This window comes from Exophiala oligosperma (assembly GCF_000835515.1).
Source record: "Exophiala oligosperma strain CBS 72588 unplaced genomic scaffold supercont1.2, whole genome shotgun sequence".
Classification (NCBI taxonomy): domain Eukaryota; kingdom Fungi; phylum Ascomycota; class Eurotiomycetes; order Chaetothyriales; family Herpotrichiellaceae; genus Exophiala; species Exophiala oligosperma.
In genome coordinates this window covers 145,524-165,785 of record NW_015622819.1, presented here as the reverse complement: position 1 = coordinate 165,785, position 20,262 = coordinate 145,524, and the positions used below count along the sequence as shown (strand labels likewise).

At 50.7% G+C, this 20,262-nt stretch overlaps 5 protein-coding genes across 5 annotated transcripts; 2 read left to right on the top strand and 3 right to left on the bottom strand.

Annotated features, from left to right (window-relative positions):
* The first annotated feature begins 391 nt into the window (after positions 1 to 391).
* Positions 392 to 1,930, top strand: PV06_01543 (uncharacterized protein). Its single transcript, XM_016402151.1, has one exon. It carries the CDS (start codon positions 482 to 484, stop codon positions 1,859 to 1,861), a length of 1,380 nt encoding a protein of 459 aa, XP_016266048.1. The 5' UTR covers positions 392 to 481; the 3' UTR covers positions 1,862 to 1,930.
* A 61-nt stretch (positions 1,931 to 1,991) lies between these two features.
* Positions 1,992 to 4,055, bottom strand: PV06_01542 (uncharacterized protein; the record flags this gene model as incomplete). Its single annotated transcript, XM_016402150.1, has 2 exons — positions 1,992 to 3,818; positions 3,933 to 4,055. The coding sequence occupies 2 exons, from the start codon at positions 4,053 to 4,055 to the stop codon at positions 1,992 to 1,994; spliced, it is 1,950 nt and encodes a 649-aa protein (XP_016266047.1).
* A 723-nt stretch (positions 4,056 to 4,778) lies between these two features.
* On the bottom strand, positions 4,779 to 6,702 carry PV06_01541 (uncharacterized protein; the record flags this gene model as incomplete). The annotated part of the gene is made up of 5 exons (XM_016402149.1): positions 4,779 to 4,897; positions 4,994 to 5,148; positions 5,214 to 6,120; positions 6,222 to 6,542; positions 6,615 to 6,702. The coding sequence occupies 5 exons, from the start codon at positions 6,700 to 6,702 to the stop codon at positions 4,779 to 4,781; spliced, it is 1,590 nt and encodes a 529-aa protein (XP_016266046.1).
* Positions 6,703 to 7,412: 710 nt separating this feature from the next.
* On the top strand, positions 7,413 to 12,552 carry PV06_01540 (glycolate oxidase, subunit GlcD; the record flags this gene model as incomplete). The annotated part of the gene is made up of 9 exons (XM_016402148.1): positions 7,413 to 7,585; positions 7,641 to 8,709; positions 8,781 to 8,934; positions 9,002 to 9,182; positions 9,248 to 9,409; positions 9,480 to 10,078; positions 10,763 to 10,861; positions 10,920 to 12,412; positions 12,472 to 12,552. The coding sequence occupies 9 exons, from the start codon at positions 7,413 to 7,415 to the stop codon at positions 12,550 to 12,552; spliced, it is 4,011 nt and encodes a 1,336-aa protein (XP_016266045.1).
* A 533-nt stretch (positions 12,553 to 13,085) lies between these two features.
* Positions 13,086 to 15,110, bottom strand: PV06_01539 (uncharacterized protein; the record flags this gene model as incomplete). The annotated part of the gene is made up of 8 exons (XM_016402147.1): positions 13,086 to 13,452; positions 13,510 to 13,604; positions 13,680 to 13,796; positions 13,855 to 14,051; positions 14,109 to 14,191; positions 14,254 to 14,410; positions 14,490 to 14,754; positions 14,847 to 15,110. 8 exons carry the CDS (start codon positions 15,108 to 15,110, stop codon positions 13,086 to 13,088), a joined length of 1,545 nt encoding a protein of 514 aa, XP_016266044.1.
* Between the last annotated feature and the right edge of the window lie 5,152 nt (positions 15,111 to 20,262).

The window sequence follows — 20,262 nt, the reverse complement described above, 5'->3', positions numbered from 1 at the left end:
TACGAGTCGTCTTCAGCAATGTCGGCCAAGACCAAGACATAGATTAGCGAGAGTGTTGATCATAGTGACTATTTAATGCATGATTGAAGGTTGTTCAAGCAAGCGAAGAAATTCCAAGAAGAATGAATGAAGCTTCTTGTTCTTGGCTTTGAGTGAGATTTATTACCAGTCACTCTTTTTCAGCGAAAAAGAATCGAAGGGTCGACGCTAAACGGACGTCGCCAGGTAAGACTCGATACATTTACGTACAACCCGCTTCAGCTACAATCATTTAGCGCTGTGTGCTGAAGCCACATGCCGATCCAGGCGAGTGATCACCCTTGACTTTACTCAAGTTTTTTGGTGAGCTCTATCTTTGCAACAAACTTTCTTCGTGGACTGTTTTCTTGTTCTCTTATTAAAGAAAACATAGAGCCTTTTGAGGGCATCAAACACAATATACCCTCTCGGGGCGGAGCGAGACTCGGGGAAGGAAAGAGAAATGTCCACCGTGAACGCGGAAGCGGATTCCCAAGAGAAAGTGCCTGCGCAGCCGTCGGCCAACAACACATCGTCATCATCACCATCATCTCCGGCTGCCGAAGCGTCTCGATATCTAATTAAACGACCCAAGGCGCTACAATGGTTTCACAACGGCACTCTCGAACGAGAATCAGAAGAGGAACGGCAAGCTGGCCGCTTCGAATTATTTCTCGACCTGCTGTACGTGGCGCTCGTGGCCAATTTCACCGAGAACCTGGTCGAACACCCTTCCGGTGCTGGACTGGTCAAGTATCTTTTGATCTTCGCGCCGGCGTGGCACGTCTGGAGCGACCTCCGCGAAATCATGAACTCGTACTACACCGATGATCTGGTCCAACGCGGTGTGATACTCTGGGTTATGGCCCTGCTGGTTCTGTACGGTAACAACGCGACGCTCGTAGCCGAAGATATTGGCGCCATGAGGACCGCCGTGGGGGCTTTCATGACGGCTCGGGTGACCGTGGCGTCTGTCTATGTGATTTCGTCGTTTGCGAGTTTCCAGCATCGCGCCCAAGCGAGGGTCATGGCCGCATTCATCCTGCTGGGTCTTTTGATCTGGATCCCACTGTACTTTGAGAGTGTCAGCATAAGAGCCAAAATTGCTGTCGCGGTAGTGGCAATCGTCTACCAGGAGATCGCATGGATTCTCACCTTCGGCACGTGGATGAAGCGATACCTGCGCCTCGAGTACAGTACCGCTGTGGACATTTCCCACGAGATCGACCGACTCGCCGCCTTCTACATCATCATTCTAGGCGAATATCTGTACAGTATTGTCGTCGGGGACCCTGCTGCGGTCGGACTCAACCTCGGCCTCTTGAAAGCGGTGTGGACTCTGATCATTGCATTTTGCTTGAATTGGTTATACCTCAATGGCGACGGCGGCGTGGACAGCATACACCCGATCAGGCGATCCGTCGTCACGGCTTTCATGTTTTTCAGTCTCCATATGCCCCTTGCTGCGTCGTTGCTGGTCGGGGGGCACGTCTGTGCGGTCAGCGCTGGACAGGAAGAGCTCAGCAAGGGTGAGCGTTGGCTGTTGGGTGGTGGGCTAGGCGTGGGCATGTTTTGCCTCTGGATCATGGCCGTCTTGTTCCGTGGACAAGGCTCCCATGAACTGATCATGCCCAAAATGCTCAGAACAGGGATGAGATTGGTTGTCGCCATCATCTTGGTGCTATTGCCATTGGCCCATGAAGATCATTTCAACCCAGTCCAACTCCTTAGTACAGCCATGGGACTGATCGTGTTCGTGACCATCTGGGAGACAGTTGGAGGGCTTATGAAGGGAGCGAGAGTGTATGAGAAATGGGACGCGAGGAATCAACCACGGCTTTGAGTATGAACTATACCTCTGTAAGTCCTGGAAACAAACCAAGCACATGCATAGGTTTGTCTACATCTGGTGTGTGTTATCTCGAGATTCTATGTTCTTGGTAAAACAGTAAAGCCCTTACCCTCTCACGGTCCTACTTGGTGAACCATGCCATCTCGCCCTCCCAGCCCTCATCGGTAGTCCCGTCCACCGACAGATACTCGTTTGCAAGTCGTAGACCCAATGTCCATCCAGAGCCAGGAGGTCCATTTGTTGTCCTCGTGCCCTTTTCAGGTATCGGCACAGCTTTGAAAGCAGCACCGTTTCGGCAGAAATGCTGGGTTTCCCAGACAGTCTTTGGGGGATGTGGCTTTGACGCCTGTGACATTGATGAATCAATTGATGTCTCCTCCGGGTCTTGCCCATGCAGACTTAAGCACTCCAGGTCCAGATGGACTACACCTTTCCCATCCGGTGGTGTCGACGTGCCTGATTCTCCTTTTTCTTCTGGTTTGCGCACGTGAAGGACGAATTGATTGCCCCACGTATGGTGACCCATAGGCAATACGTACAAAGTCTGCGCCTTGTTCCAGTTTGCTTCAAGATCCTGTTTGTTCTTTTCGGCCACCTGAAAGCCGCACAAGACTCGGTCTCTCTCTGGGCCTTGGGCGCGCGAGACACGACACGGTCCGTAGGCCGGGTGATGGTACGTGCCTGCCAACTCGTCACAGAGGTCATCAGGGAGTCGATCCCCTTGTGAAGTATCAACGATGGTTGCAGATTCCGACGGACTCGGTTCGCTCACTTTCCCGGCCAGAGCAGCCAACTTGTCGAGCGCATCAAAGTTGCTGAGTGACTCAGCAAATTCATCTTTTGAAGTTCCGGAAAGCGCAAACTTTCGCGCCATGAGTTCGATACAAACGGCTTCTCCGATTCTGTGGCTGGAAATCATCGTGTTGCCCAGGGTGACACACCCAAATTCGTCGTTCGGAAGCATGTACAGCTGAGTTCCGAAGCCCGTCAAGCCCCCAGCGTGTGCGACAATAGGGTGTTTGAGACCCATCGTGCTTGACATATTAAACCATCCGAGCGAATATAATCGCGGTGTCAGATGGCTGTTCTTGTTCATTGGCGGTGGCAGCGGCTGCAGGATCCGCGGGGAGGTCAATTCAGCAAACAAATTCGGTGTTATAACAGTGGGCTGGTCCTCTTCTGAGGATGCGGCCTGGTGCTGTGACTCTTCTGTCATACCCCGAGGGCTGGCAGCGTCCAGAAGGGCTTTGATCCATTTTGCGTAATCAACGACGTTTGAGATAACGGACCCAGCTGGGGCGATGCCGGCAAAATCCAAGTATCGTTCCCGTATGAATTGCCCTTTTCCTTCTTCATCCTCGGAATCCTCTGAAGGCAGCCAGAAGTAGCCATAGGCGACAGCGTTCTTCTTAACATCCGGAATTTCATCCAGCTTCCAGAAAGTTGATACCATCTTCAGAGGCTGCCAGATGAGCTTGCGGAGGGCATCCCCCCACAAGAGACCAGTCGTGGTCTCCAAAACATCTCCCAAAACGCTGTACATCAAGTTGTTATACTGGAATGTCGTCCGGAAGGACTTGTTCGGTCCGCCCAAGAATCTGAGGGCTTTCGTGATGCCTTTAGGCTGCGAGCCCATCCAGCGCCCGTACAGATTATCCGCACCCGAGAAGCCAGTGCGATGGGACAAGGCATCCTCGACCGTAATCTCCGAACACGCATGCTGATCCTCCAAAACAAAATCTTCTGGGAGGATCTTGCTGATGGGTGTCGCCCATCGCTGCCTTTGTAAGGTCTGTAGTTGCTTGTTCTCCTTTTGTTGATGTGATTCAGGCTCGTCGCTCATCAAGCGCCCCAAAGCGGCACCGACCATTGCCTTTGTCGTGCTTCCAGTGAAGTACATTGTCTCACTGGTCGCAGGGACATCTGGAAGACGGGCAAATCCATAAGCCTGTGCCGTGAGGTGTTCGCATTAGCTACATTGCCTCCCCTTAGATAGGCCCGAGAATCTTCGAGTATTGCCAAGGGGAAAACATCTTGTCCTACCGCTCCGAATGTCACTTACCTTGGTGAACACCCTCCCTTCATCGACAACACCGATGCTAATTCCTGGAACATGGTGCTTCTCGAGGAGAGCTTGCACCCACGCGTCGAAATCAGCATCAAAATACTTGGTTTCCGAGCCCATTGTCGGTAATTCTTTATTTGGCTGGCTCGTTGCTTCGTGCTTTCGTTTCTTGTGGCAAATGCCAGATACCGGATAGTGTTGTGTCGATTGCTTCCCGGGTGCAAAGGAAGACGGACTCCCAGGCTTTTAATGCGTCAGTCTTGGATGCAATATCATATGGCTAGAGTCGGACACACGCACCTGTATTTTCGAGAAGCTCTGACATAATCACCACTTGTGCCACTTGAAAATAAGCGCGTCCACCCGCTCCCTATCAAGGGCGGTTTAAATTACCATAGCCGATTACGATAGGCGACGGCTCGTAGGTATTCTTTCCCGAGACACACGAGTGGGCGGGGAACAATGTCAGAAGCCTCCCAAATAAGCCAATTGAGGTCGCGTCTAATGTGAGCACAGGATGCCCAAGATAACAGAGAGATTCTTCGATACCAAAGACGTGCAATACAATTGCAATGGCTGGTGACCCTGATATCACGTGCCTGGACGTGTTCACGTAACGCAAATTTTGGAAAATGCAAATCTGCTGTAACCCTCACAGATCTGTCGGAAGTCCGGTACTGGCTCATGAACATTCCAACTACAGTGTCGGGAAGTCCCAAAAAGTGAAACCTCAAACCGAGTCTACCATTAGTTAAAGGTATATGACGATTTTGGTACAAAACCACCAGGTACTATTTGGAGCGGCTATCTTGCTTCCCCACCACACCCCGGAAGGCAACCACGCTATATTTTGGTATCAACAGCTTCAACTTGCTGGGCTGCACCCTCAACATCGTGAAGCTCATGGGCTTTCGTTACGGCACTGAGCTCAACATTCTCCGGCCCCGCAACACAAAGATGACCTTGTGAGAACTTAGCATTGGTCACCTGAACGAGCATCGAAGACGTGGAGAGTAATCCGGTTCATGTTTGAGGAGTGGCAGAAAGAGTGAACATACCCTTGAACTTCCTGGCAGGCAGCCGATCTTGAAACATCTCATCAACCTCAGCCGGGGTGCGACCCTTGACTTCGGGAAAGCAAAAGAATGTGAACACCAAGCAGACCGCCATGCAGCCCGCGAAAATGAGGTACACTTTCGCTCCCAGATCACCACTGCGGTAGTGAAAAGTCCAATTAGTATATCTAGCCGAAGCTTGAAACGAGATTTGAGAACTTACGCATCAGCATTCGTGATGTATGGAAAGACATATGTCACGGTCAAGGATGTGAGAGAGTTGGAGAGGAGAGCATATGCATTTGTCTTGTTGCGCAGTCGAGCGGTCGCCAGCTCGGCGGTATTGATATAGGTCAAAGGCCCAAAGCCGACGGAGACGAAGAAGCCAAACATCAAGGAGAATCCTGCAATTGCTTTGGCCACCTTTGAGTCGGAGGCGTCAGCAAAGCCCAGAGCTCCAATGACAATGTCGATGATCAGGAGCGCGGTAAATGACCACAGAGCGAGAGGGCGACGGCCGATGATGTCGAGGAGTATCCCGCCAGTGATCGCACCTGCGAACGTGAGAATGTTGAGAGCAAAGACTAGTAAATATACATTGGTCGCGCCGACCTGAGCTAGAAAAATCGTAGCGTAGTTGGTGGCATAGATTAGACCAGATAGTGAAACGAATACACCAGCGTACGTAGCAAGAATGGTCCGGCGGAGGTCGACGCCACGGAAAATGTCGATCCAGTGAACTTCCTTCTCTGCGGCACGGAGGGATTTCTGCATTTTCAAATTGTCCATTTCCTCCTGGATATCGGCGTCGCTGTAGCCCCGACGAACCTTTCGCAGACTTTCCTCGGCCTGAGCATCTTGGCCCTTGATGAGATAGGCCGTAGGAGAATCTGCAACAAAGAATGTGCAGAGCGCGATGAGCATGGGAAAGATTATCTGCAAGCCTATAGGAAGTCTCCAGGAGAGGCTGGACAGAACTCCGTGGGTGGCCCAATTGACTCCAGCAGCGATAAGAGCACCTGTCTGGATCGAGACGACAGAGAGTCCGCCCAGAAATCCTCGGAGAGGAGCTGGTGAGATCTCGTTCTGAAAAGTAATTGCCATGCCGACAAGGACGAAGACTGAAATTCCTAAATCCCGGATGGGTTTGTCAGACTCAAGGCTGATACTCTCTATTGACGGCACTGGCAAACATGGCACTGGGCCGCACAAAAAACAGCAGGAAGCCTACCAGTCAAGATTCGACCGACGGTGATCATAGCGACAGTATAAGAGGCCGTCTGGAGGACAGCTGCCACCAAGCTGATGGCACAGCCTCCGAGCATGGTTTTCTTCCTGCCAAAGCGATCGGCACAAGTTGAGTTGATTAGGAAGCCGATCAGAGAACCCGCGGTCGGAGTGGCGACAATGATGGAGATGGTTCGGGCAGTGAGAATGGGCCCTTCAGAGGTCACGGAGCCAAATTGCTCTATGAATGGCAGCATGTTGAGTACGCCACCAATGACACTGCCATCATATCCAAAGGTGAAACTTCCGGTGGACAAGAGGACAGCTAAGGTAGGGAGCACGGAGTCAGTCACGGTGATACCAAGTATGCTATTCAACAACCCATCGCAGGACTCACCGGTCAAGACAAGACGCCAGTTATGGCGAAGGTGGTAGATTGCATTGTGTTGATCTGGAGATATCGATGTGGGCGAGCTCGACGCCATCGTTGCGGGCTATTTACTGCTGCCCGGCGGTGTTTGTAGACTCGTTGTAGAGAAATTCACAAAGGTCCAACAGAAATGCTCAGATGTACATCTAATGTGGCAGGATGTGATCAAGAAGCCAGCTGCTTTTAACATTTTAAATGTTTTATCACTATCAAGCTCGTGCAAGTATCAATCGTTCGTGTTGCCCATACCAGTGCCGATAAGTGTGGGTGGAGCGGGACATGTCAGCGGCTGCCAGAGGCTGGACTCACCTTGTAAGGTTCGGCGACATTGATGCTCGACGAAAGTGTAATACATTCAGAACCGGGCCTGGACCAACTATCTCTCGGAGCCCCTAGTGCCTCGGCCAGACAGCCCCTCGGTGCTTGCAATGGTTCAGCGGGGCGAGGCGGGGACCTGGCAACACTATTTACCCAACATCCATAACAGCATCTTCCTCCCTTCATGATTTCCTCCCAAAGCCGATGGCTTACATATAGGTGCCTACACCGTGTCGTAAGGAGGAAACCGCATCCCGACCAATTTCTGACCAACACCGGTACCATTTCCTGAGTCCTTGGCCGCCTATGGTGACTGATGGCTGAGCATCAGAGACGGGGGAAATTTTCGAGTCTGTCCACCTGACCCTTTACCGTCTACAAAAGTTGCATTTTGTTATCCCGACCAATGCGATGAACATATCGAGGGCACCAACAACGATGTCGGCAATGGCCTCGCCTCCACAGCTTACGGGGACAAAGCGAAGGCGGGTTGCTGTGGCATGTGAAAACTGTCACAACAGCCGGGTACGCTGCGACGCTTATTGGGTCGGGCTTCCATGCAGCCGCTGCAAGGGCAGTAAGCGAGACTCTTGCCATTTCATTCAGTCGAAGAAACGGAGGTTCGTGCTCGTCGCTGCCGCTTCGTGTGCTTCAGTGTGTCTAATCAATACGCAGAGGCGTCGACGGCCGCTTCGTCCCCGTCAGCACTGGCTCTTCACTCGACGGCTCTTTTCAGTCTGGTATATCTTCTACCTTATCTCCTACACATTCCTATAGTGCTCCTACGGCGCCTCTGTTATCTCGCGCCACGGTTCCACATCATGCAGCAAGTGCAGTGAGAACACAGATTGACTCTGGGTCTCCTGATCAGGCCTTAGCTTCGACAATTGGATCATCTATTGAAAGACTGACGAGATCACCGAATACCACAGTGGACTTGGATCCCATCTGTCGCGCGAATGCGTCGGATACAGAGTTGCAAGCCCCGACGGACCGGCACAGTCGCGTGCACGACGAACCGCAAGACATTACCCTTCTCAACGCGAGTGAAGATCCCCAAGATGGTAGCCAGATCGAGCCCATCTCCTACATGGGCGAATCTTGGTTCTTATCCTTCGTGCTGCATAACACCAATCACGAAGACACTAGTCGTCATCGCTCCGTCGTACCTTCCTCCACTGCCCACAATGAGAGCTCAAGAATTTCTAATCACAGTCTTGAATCTGCCACTCACGCAACGCGCCTAGCAGAGATTCCATATACTTCCCCGTTGCCAGAAGCCTTGAGCGGCGATATTTGCGACCAATTGCTGGATGCTTATTTTTCGTATTTCCAACCGATATGCCCCATTGTTGACAGAGGACCATTCCTGGAGTCGGTCCACGCGCGAACAGTCTCGAGGACATTGCTGCTTTGTGTGTGCTTCATTGCCTCGGTCCATTGTGAGATGGATGTTCTTCGGTCTTTGGGGTATCAGACACGCGTTGAAGCCGGCGACGATCTATTCAGTAAGGCAGACCAGGCGCTTGCAGACGATACCGATTCTGATCGTATCACAATCATGATTTCTTCTTACCTACTGCACTACTGGTGGGGCAAGCCCGTAAAATTTGACGACTCGCTTTGGAGGTTGGCTGGTGTCATTCGATCGGGGCAATGCCTGGGAATGCATCACAGCACTGCCAACAGTCACATGGGCCTGGACGTTCGAAAAAGATGGAAGCGACTGTGGTGGTTGTTATACGTAAGCATCCTTGGGTTACCCCTGTTTATTGGACGACACTAGTCTCATCTTCATATGCTGAACGTTCACAGATACGTGACCGTCAAGTGTCGCTCTGTTTGGGCATGCCAATGATAATCAATGATGATGACTGCACGTTGGAAGCCTTGACAGTAGAGGACTTCCCCTCTGAACCTCGAGAAACAGCCCAGTATATCATTGGTCAAGCGAGCCTTTCGCGCGCAGGTTAGTGCTGTTATAGTTAGGCTCAATCGAAGAAACGGATTGCTAATACAAAGACACTTTCCCATAGCATGCGAGGTTCGAAAATATATCTCATCTGTGCTTGGTCAGCATCAACAGCAACCGATCGTGGAAACAGAGCAAGAAATCATGCGATTGTTCCAGGTTTGGCATCGGAGCCTTCCCAAGGACATGCTGTGTTCCTCCAAGGGCGCAAACCAGCTGGCACTGACACTCCAGATTACTTTCAAGTATGTGCATTCTTCGATATCAATGTTCATATGGAACCTTGCTGACCCTCGATCTTTGTGTAAAGTTTGTATCGAATCATTTTCCTCCAAAGGCTTCACAGAGCCTATCAAAATGAAGCATACGCGACACGAAGCAACCATGATATTATAGATGCGGCTGAAACTATAACATCCTTGACCGAGCAAGCTCTCACACACTTCCAGCCTCGTTCTCTGCCAATGATATGGTAATTGTGTTCTCATACCCAATTTTGAATCCCGAACTAGATGAAGACTGACCTTGGAAACCCTTCTTAGTGTCACAGCGATTTTCGCTGCCATGAACGTGCAGTATGCCGCTTCGTTCTCCTGCAAGGACTACGTCAGTCAGGTCCTGCTCCACAAACTACGCAAGAACCTTCTCGGACTGGAACAACTTGAGCAGGTCTATAGCCTGGCTGCTTGGATTCGCCGGCTCTTTAGCAAGGTTCTTGATCAATCAGAACATAGAAGAAAGTCCTCAGCCTGTGCTAGGATCAGCACAAAAGACAATCTTCCTTCCTTTGTTGACGAAGCTGCCTCACAGTTGGGCTTGGGAAGACCCTCAACATCGCAAACAAGCCCTGAAGCCGAGACACCTCTTCCACAGGCCTCATCATCACACCACAGGTACAATGATACTAGAATTCCCACCCTTGGTCCGGAAAGCACAACCCCGGTTCCATTGACTGCGGGGGAGACTATTATTCCTTGTCCGCCACCAATCTCTCAAGGCGACTTGCTCTTTCCGAACATGTGGACTGACGAACCAGGCGATTTGTCTGAGTTTGAGGCTCAGTTCCTGAACACCAATGTCCCACGACATTGGCCTCTTCTGAGCCCGCTCGAGCTAGAAAACATGCGATTGCTTGGGCTTGGTACTGACTTCACCTATGACATATGATTCATTCAGTAGACTATGTTCAGTAGGGTAGCACATATGCTCGATCTTAAGTCTTTCCTTTAAACAGAACAACAAAGGCCCACAAATAAACAAAATAGTTTGAACGTCTTTGATTCGGCTGTGGGCGGGAATATCTGACCTCTCAAACGAGGCCCGACCAGATACAAGCCGACAATAAAGAACATTTTAGCGGCAACTGTTATCGCATGCTGCTTAGATTCCAAATCCCCAGGTCTGGCCCAACCAATATTGTCAAGGTTGTGCCTCTTCCCATTACCGAAGTCTACTGTGGCACCGTAGCATGGACCAGACCCGACTTACACCGAAAGCCTCCGACCATCCACTCCGAGGGGCTAGGCTCGAATGTAAATCCGACGGAATTCTTGCAAATAGGCCGAAATCAGACATCATAGTGCCATTTATCCTCCTTTCTTTGTCGAGGGCTCTCCTTAGTTGTGGAATCGTATTCGACCGGATCCCAAACACTCCCAGGGACAAAGACAGAGCTTCTTGAAAATCACACTGCTTGTCCATTGCGGGTTCGTGTACTCAAATTGCAGTGGGAGAACAGTTGATGGCCAGCTTCAGATCGACAAAAGCATCAAGATGAAAAGAATATCTTTGCCGAGTTTCAGCATACGCCACTCACAATCAACAGCGCAGTCGCAATTTCAGGCTAGACGACAAACCAGAAATGTGTCTCTCAAAGTTCCAGCACGAGAGACACAGTCTGGTCGCTCTCAAAGAGGTCGCTTAGGTATGTAGGCAACAAAATGAAAAGGAACCGAAGGGACGTCATGCTGATTATGGCGAAGGACTTCTGTCAGGTCTTGGGCTTGCAAGTGCAGGGGCTGTTATTTGGACAGCTACCGATCGTGGTAAGCCGGGCTTCACACCTGGCCCCGTCGCATTCAGCTCGACCCAGCCCCTGTTAGACTCGCCACCAATTGTGCATGATATTTCAGCGGACAATCTGAGAGAGGCGTTTCGAGACTTCGTGGACATCCTCGGCGAAGACCGCGTCTCGAGAGATCCTGCTGACCTACTGCAACACTCGGGGTCTGATTTCCAATCGTATTCTTGGAGCGAAGACACAGCTGTCCCTGGGCATGTCATTGTCTATCCGCTCTCCACCCAAGAGGTGTCAGAGGTGGTGAAAGTATGCTATCGGCGACGAATACCCATCACACCATACTCCGGTGGTACTTCGGTGGAAGGTCAGTACATTCCTGATATGGGAGGCGTGTGTGTCGACTTCAGCATGATGGATAAGATATTGGAAACCAATCCTGTTGACCTGGACTGTACAGTTCAGCCGGGCTTAGGCTGGATGGAATTGAACCAGGAGCTCGCAGCTAACAATTTGTTCTTCCCTCCTGACCCGGGGCCGGGCGCCTTGATCGGTGGGATGGTTGGCACGGGATGCTCGGGGACTAATGCCGCCAGGTATGGGACCATGAAGGATTGGGTCTTGTCACTCACCATGGTCCTTGCAGACGGGACCATAGTGAAGACACGGCAACGGCCTCGCAAATCCAGCGCCGGGTATGATCTCACGAGGCTGGTCATCGGAAGCGAAGGAACCTTGGGTCTGGTCACAGAGGTAACCCTAAAGTTGGCCGTTAAACACTCTCACGAGGCCGTTGCGGTTTGCACTTTCGCCTCAATCAAAGACGCAGCCCGTACAGTGCAGGCAATCATCTCAAAGGGTGTCCCAGTAGCAGCAGTCGAGATCCTGGATGACGTGCAAATGAGCTGTATCAACAAAGCAGGGCTTACGAGGCGCAAATGGGCAGAGCAGCCGTCGTTGTTCTTCAAATTCACCGGTAACACGGATTTGATGGTCCAGGATGCCGCGAAACTGACTGGAGAGATTTCTAAACAGCAAGGTTCGACCTCGTATCTGTACGCAGTGGATCAGGAAGAGCGGGAGGAGCTGTGGTCGGCACGGAAAAACGCTCTGTGGTCGGTACTGGCTTTGCGGACGAAACCAAGTGATAGAGTATGGACGACCGACGTCGCCGTGCCGCTAAGTCGGCTTGCAGACATCATTGAAGAAGCAAAACTACACATCGAACGTTCTGGTCTGCTTGGAACCATTGTGGGTCATGTCGGCGATGGGAACTTTCATGCTTTACTGCTGTTTCCGGAAGAGAAGCGCCATGTCGCTGAACACTTGGTTCATGAGATGGTGGACAGAGCGATTGCCATGGAAGGAACCGCGACGGGTGAACACGGTGTCGGGCTAGTAAAGAGGGACTATCTCGAGAAAGAGCTGGGAAAGACAACTGTCGATTTCATGCGTAAGGTGAGTTATTCTCTCTCCCACCTCAACTTATGCTTGGTGGCAGACCTGACTCTTTGCAGCTGAAGAATGCCGTGGACCCGCTATGCATCCTGAACTGCGGGAAGATCATGCGGATGGAACACAGTCCATCTGTGGAATAACGTGGCCGCAAGGGTCGGCGGCTCAGGACCTCAGGTTTTGGGACTTTTTGTGTCCAGCGCCACACCTGAAGTTAAGAATTACCCGAATCGCCAGTACAGCCCTACTATGGCGGAGTGTGTACGACAATAATACCGGCAATCATTCCACGAAAGACCTGACCCGCATCGCGGATGATACGACAGCCTCATACAACACTCTCCTAGAATCCTAGAGACGGAAAGATCGAATCGTGGCCTTTTCTTGAGCGTATAAGATGTGGTACGAAAGAGACCCTGAAGTGTAACTTGCGAATATCGAGCCGAGGTGGACACGGGTAGAATGAGGTTCATTAACTTTTAACAGCCCTGGTTTCACTTACCGTAGCCGATTACGATAGGCGATGGTTACCTTCGAAACAACTCTACACAGTTCACAATGGCTTCTGCGAACAGGTGTTTTCTTTTTGCTTATCGAGTAGCCTTCCGCCGATTCTTTGGTACACATGACTGTGTAGACTGGAATCTATGTCCTCGAAGTACAAGGCTACACCTTCTTAGAGCGTATATTTAAAGCCTGGCTGACCCATTATTACAAGCTCACCGCGGTCCACCTTGCGGTTTGCTCGACCGAAAATGAAGAAGTTCTTGATCAACAGCATAGCGGTGAGTATGTTGAAGGCAATACTCACTCCAAGGCCCGTACGGTACCCTGGTTTATCCTGGGCGCGGAATGCATTGCCTGCGATAATCCCGCCCATGGCTCCAGCCATGGTTATCATTGCTAGGCAGAGGCCCTTTTTCTTTTGACCGATCAGATTATTCTGTGCATATGCCCAGATGTTTGGGATGTTTCCAGTCATTCCGATCTGGCCGATGAAAGTACCTGCGTATCGCGCATTGGTATTGGTGCACCATCCGATCCTGTTCAAGTGGTGTGAGCAACATCTGGCGTGACCTCAAGAGAGTTGATGTACCTACATTACAATCCCGACGATGAAAATCGCACTGTTAACGACCATAATAGGACCGCGAGTTCTGAGTTTATCCCCTAGCCATGCGCAAAACACCATGTACTGCCGAAATAAAACGAAGAGAGGTCAGTAAAATGTTTGTCTCAGTTTGTTAGTTCCCTGAGTTGAAACACGTACCACACCCCCGACAACGTAAGGAGGAAATGTCATGATTTGTGTTTTGGCTGTTGAATAACCGAAGCCGTCCTTCAAGATTACAGGAAGGAAGTAGGCGAATGCGTAAAGTGCTGTGTTCTGTGTGGGACGCTCAGTGACTGTTTGTTACTATTGTCAAGGTCGGAAGGTTCCTTACGTTGAGCATTAGATACAGTGGGAATTCCCACACTTTCCAGTCCTGGAGGTAGGTAAAGAAAAGCTTTCGAGTCAATTTCTCCTCCTCAACAGCATCACCACGATCATGCTCGATGCGAGCTAAAACGATGGCTACCTCTTCCGGGGTGAGGAACGCCTGTAGTCCAAACAGCCTTGCCAACCAGTTCTTTCTCGCCGCTGGGTTCATGTGAGTCAGTCTATGTAGATTGGAGAAGGGTGTAAATATATAGTTACCCTTTTCTGGAAAGTCAACAATCAACACGTAGCACAACAGGCCCACGCCTGCGGAAATAGCACCCTCAATAATGAATATCCACCTAGCAGCACGGTCAAAGGCTGTCCGAGAAGCATGAAAGATTCTGGCAAAGATAGGACGTACCGCCAGCCGCGAATTCCAGCCGTTCCCTCCATCTTCTCGATTCCATACGCCAATAAGCCAGAAATACCGCCCGATACGACGCCGACAACGTAGAAGGCGGCGATCCGGGATCCAATCTCCCATCGAGTGTACCACGCAGACAAGAGGTATACAGCACCTGGAGACCGTCAGAAGAAGTAGTCGGTGCGTTTAAAGCGTTTTCGAGAAGAGTCAGGCTTGAAAATGAACAAACGTACCTGGAACAAGACCACCCTCCATGAAGCCAAGCAGAATGCGACATACTGCTAGTGCTCCCCATGATTTGACAAAGCCCTGGCCGATGGTGACAGCACTCCATGCGATACAGATCGAACCAATCCAAATAGCCGGTCCAATTCTGCGGGTAATATATGTGGATGGAATATCGACCAAGATGTAACCAATGAAGAAGATCATCGTAAGTATGGAATAGCGATGGCCAACGTTTGTATCAAGATCATCACTCATCCCAGCAATATTGGCCTATCAAGGATGTCAGCTAAGCAGCTCTCACCCGGGAACGTGAGGTGGATTCTAGAAGGATCTGTCAGACGCTTGTGTAAGGGCATCCTTACATTCCCCAGATTACCACGGTCAATAAAAGCCCAGACATAGACCAGCCCAAGAATAGATATCAACCTGAAGTCAAGTTTTCGGATAATCCTCTTCACACGCTTAGAGTCTAGTTCTGTGTGAGACTCCAGGACTTCTTCCAATGGGATTTCTGGATGGATGGCACGCAGTGCTTCGGCATCACGGAGTTCATGCTGACGGATAGCGTCATGTTGTTGGTGTTCAATCTCCTCAGGCTTGGGAGCCTTCGAGTCGTCGCCTGCCATGGAACAGAATCTTCTAGAAAGATTTTCAGGTCTACGGCTGCTTCAATCCACTGTCTAAGGTAAGCAACTTGTTCGATGAGAATAGAATGGACGAGAAGGGAAAGTAGCATTGGATAACGGTCAAAGGCCGGTCTTCAACATATTCTTATAAGCGACTCCGAAGCTAGACGATGCACAGTACAAGGGATGATCCACGACAGAGGTCTGTAACCCGCTGTCAATTAGTATAGTGTAGCTCGCCTAGATGGATTGCAGACCTGGGACACGCTAAGCAAAAACTTCAATGAGACCCTACAACCCCGATTGTCCACCGCTGCATTGGCGAATCCCGCCTTTGCCTCCGCCTTCTCTACCCTTTACCCGCAATCCCCATATCTAGTACTTTTGTGGTACGAACAAGTGCGAGGGCGGGCGGGGTATGACCCGGGGTAATAAGCTGTACACCAGGGCGAGTAGAGTTGAGGCCATATGGTCTCGGCAGGCGGAGGGAAGGCGGATGGCCGCCGCCGCCGCTAAAGAACGGGTTGAACACGGGAGTAGATTAGGACAACACACCAGAAGCACGCTGATGGTACCCGCAAAACTGGGAACTCAAGATAACATCTCGCAGGCCCAGGATGATTCTACATCTGAAAATACCCTTAATCTGCCTTCGACTCTGCTCCTAGATCGAGAGTCATGGACTGTTCAAGCATCGAAAGCGCATAATTCCTCCTTGCACATCTCATTCAAAGACCTTTCTGCCTGACCACTTGAGCCCGATGCTTTCATGTCCCAAAACAAGCACATACAGAATGTTCCTGCCGCTGATGAAAAGGGACAAGGTCCAGTCTGCATACGAAACGAGAGCATGCAGCCGGAAAAGAAGGAATCTGAGATTCCAGGTACAACGGATAATGAGGTCAATATTATTCCACAAGTTCCTATCGAACCAGCACCTGATGGCGGCTACGGATGGGTTTGCGCCACCGCCGCTGCTGTCATCAACGCCCATTCTTGGGGATTCAACTCGGCTTACGCCGTCTTCCTTGCCTATTACTTGAAGAACGACGTTTTCCCTGGAGGCTCACCTCTCGTTTATGCTTTTGTTGGGTCGCTGAGCATAGCATTCCTGTTGCTGGTTTCGCCAATAGCCACGATGGCCGTCGGAAAGATCGGGATCAGAAAGACGATGTTCTGCGGGGCGGTACTCGAGGCTGCGAGCTTCGTTTGTGCGAGCTTTGCAACACATATCTGGCACCTGTTTCTGACACAGGGCGTCCTGTTTGGGATGGGACTGGGCCTGCTCTTTATCCCAACTGCTGCTGTTGTTCCACAGTGGTTCACTCGGCGCCGTTCGCTCGCGAGTGGCATTTCACTTTGTGGTGCAGCCGCAGGTGGTGCAGTCTACTCACTCGCCGCCGGCGCCATGATCAGAAATCTGGGACTCAATTGGACTTTCAGAACCTTTGGAATCATGGGATTTGTCGTCAACACCACTTGTATCATTCTCATCAAGGATCGTAACAAAGCAATCGGGTCAAATCAATCTGCCTTCCAGGTTTCGCTGTTCAAGCGGGTGGAATACTGTCTCATGATCGGCTGGAGCGGTTTCACCATGCTTGGATATTTTGTGCTGATTTTCACGCTTGCAAACTACGCCAACGTGATCGGGCTAAACTCCTCTCAGGCTGCATCCGTCAGCGCTTTGTTCAATCTAGGTCAAGCCATTGGAAGACCGCTGATCGGCTACTTTAGCGACACAACGGGACGAATGAATATGGCGGCATCCATGACGTTTCTTGCAGGTCTCTTCCCCCTGGTCATCTGGACTTTCTCTAAGAACTACGGAGTCTTGATTTTCTTCGCTATTATAGAAGGCCTAGTTGCTGGAAACTTCTGGGCGACGTCTGGACCACTGATGGCGGAGGTTCTTGGTTTGAGGGATACAGCCGCTGGATTAAGCCTCATGTGGCTCAGTATGGTTTTGCCATCGACTTTTAGTGAGCCGATTGCCTTGGAGATTTTCACCAACACTGGAAGTTATATTGGCACGCAATTGTTTACAGGATTTGTTTATATCGCCGCGGCAATTTGCATGACACTGTTGCGTGGGTGGAAACTGGGACAAGAGGAGCTGCATCATCCAGTGGAGAATGGTCCGAGATCTGTTCAGTGTCACCGCCGAGTAGGCTTTGGAGTGATTTTTCGTCGATGCTTGCGGTGGAAGACTTTGTAGCGACTGTCTGAACTTATGCTTTACTGAATGACAATTGCAGGCACGATGAAGGGCAATTTCATGATTAACGCGTTCTTGAGGAGGACAAACTCTTGTCACACGCAGGCACTGATGTCAATGCGAAGGAATACCATTCAATACATATGCGACACGAGCTTGAGTGTACATCAGACAGCTAGGCGCTTGTAAATAATCTCTTTTGAGTTGTTTCAGGCGTTGCCTCAACCAAGTTACGATTTGATTCAGTCCTCTACATGCACTGTGCGACGATTCTGTTATAGCTTGCTGACTCCCTGTTGCTTTCCCCTTATCTTTCTTCTTTGCTCGGCAAACCTATCATATGGTTCGCCTTCAACCATTCTCTCCGCCAAAGCATCCATTGAAGTCATGATAGAAACCAACCGGGAATCCCTCACCGATGCATTCATCAAACTCTTTGCCTCCATCATACTCTTGCCAGAATTGACCTTTAGTTGATTTCTAAGGTAATTTTCGACATCGTGGTGAAAGGACTTTGCAGGAAAAACTCGGCTCACGAAGCCACACGATTGCAATTCTTGAGCGGTCATTTTGTTGCCAAAAATCATCAGATCATTGGCTCTATGCACGCCCATCGACTGTGCAAAGTTCACCGCCGATCCGAATTCAGGGACAAGCCCGAGTTCCGAGAATGGTGCGTGGATCCAACAGGTCTCAGATGCCAGGACAGTATCAGCTATGCCATAAAGCGTCAGTGAGAGTCGTTTGTGGGAGATCACTTTTCCAAGGTCTACGGAAAGTCACGTACCGACTCCGAGAAGCCAACCGACAGCACCGCCAACAGCAGGTCCGTTCAATGCAACGACAAGGACTTTGGTATGATCGACCATACTTCGAAGCAGTTCCAACACTGGAGCATAGCCAGCAATGACTGCGACCTTTTTATGGGCCGCAGTCGGCATGGCCGGTGGTGGGACAACTTCATTGACATCGGCACCGGAGGAGAACTATTCAGCCAGTCAGGAAAAGACAAAACAGAGCTTGTAGCTTGGAGGTAAGGGAGCACCAACGAATCGGCCCTCTCCAGTGATCACAGTGATTATGGTGTCTGGATTTTCATTGAGTTCCCTCAGAGCCACTACCAACTCCATGGTCATCTCGCCACACAATGCATTGAGTGACTTTGGTCGATTCAATTTGATCGTGCCAATTTTGTTCGAGGCGCTGACGTTGATGTTGGTGTACTGCATGATGAGGATCTAGTTACTTGCAGTGGCATATGAAGTATGAGATTGATGAGTGAGATTCTTGCGGACAATGTATATTAGCGGCGTTTGTGTGGAATGCGGGTTTCCGACAGCAGCTGTCTTCCAAGTGTTGAAAACTAGTCGACTGGCTGCAGAGCAGTCATTTTGTAGTATGCCGTGAAGTCTCGGCGACCAGAAGTGCAAGCCCAAGGTATGTCCAAGGTACATCCCATGTTATCGGGCTTCGCAGCACACATCATAAGGGACACTCTATTCCCCCTGCGGCAACGTAACTGGTGTGTCGGTGGTGCGATGAGCAGTCGTCCGGCCCGCCTCCCGCCTCGAACCAGGGTTACTGTGTTACCCGCCTCCGCCTCCGCCTCCGCCATCGCATCGGCCTCAAAGAAATCTACTTTGAGCAACTTGACATTTGGGAAGCTCCAACCACTCTTTTCTTTTGAGCTCAGGCTAGGTAGTGTCGAGGTAGGCGACACTAGGCAGCTCTAAGCGGGACAGGCTTGCAGAAGCTGAGTCTTCGTAGCAAGCATACACCTATGAGGAAGCTTGGTCTGCCAGCCTGCCATATCTAGTATGAGCAAATACACAAACACAGAAACGGAGCTACAAGACTACTTGACAAGCATTGAGAGACAGGTGTAAAATTAATGTTCATGCCAGTGCTGGCCACTCTATCCCCTGTTCAATATGTATAGCGGAACTGCGGATCACCCTCGATGATCTTCTCGCCTCTGTCCACCTTCTTGTTTGCTGAAACGAAATACACGGTCGTCGTGCACATGGATACAATACATAGCACCACAGCCACAAGACACGCGTAAAGCCCGGGACTGTTACAATTGTCAGTATTGGCAAATTTCTCCCGGCGATTTCAGATTTCACGCACCGGTATGCTGGAGCGTCCTGGGATCTGAAGACCAATGACCCAATGATACCTCCGATACCACCGGCTCCAACGATCGTGGCCGAGCAAAAAGCGCGCTTCCACTGTCCGAGAATGTTGTTGGCTTGATAGGTGAGGGAGAAGGGAATATTCGAGAAAGCAGGGCCGATGATGAAGAAGGCGCCAAAATATCGCACCCCGCTGGGTTTGGCGAAGCCGAGCAGACAAACACCGAGAATCTCAAGCGCACAGTTTAGTAGGAAGAAAGGCGCTCGCAGATTCCACCTGTCTGAGAGGAAGCCTTCCGTGACACCGAGGATGATTGCGAAGACGTAACACTCGCGCGCACAGTCAGTATGGGTACCCGGAGGCAGATCGAGACAGACATACAGGGGCATTGAGACACTGAGCAGCAGCAACAGAGAAGCCGAGCTCATTCCGGAGCACAATCGGCAAGAAATAAGCGGCGGAATAGTTGACGACTGAGGTCATGCAGAAGTTGATGGCGAAGAACCAGATCTTCCAATCCTTGGCATGGCTCAGGTAATGCTTGAGGTTGAACGGAGGTGTGATGACATCTCGGCGATCCAGGTTGATTCTGGTGACCACGAGCTGAGCTTGTTCTTCGTTGATGAACTTCCACGACTTTGGCGCCTCCTCTGGAAAGTCAACGAGGATAAAATATGCCGGGATTCCAAGGACGATGGTGATGATCCCCTCCATGATGAAGATCCATCTCCAGCCTTCCTTGCCATCGACCCCGTCCATTTGTTGGAGCTGAAATTTTGTCAGCAACTGTAGAATGGA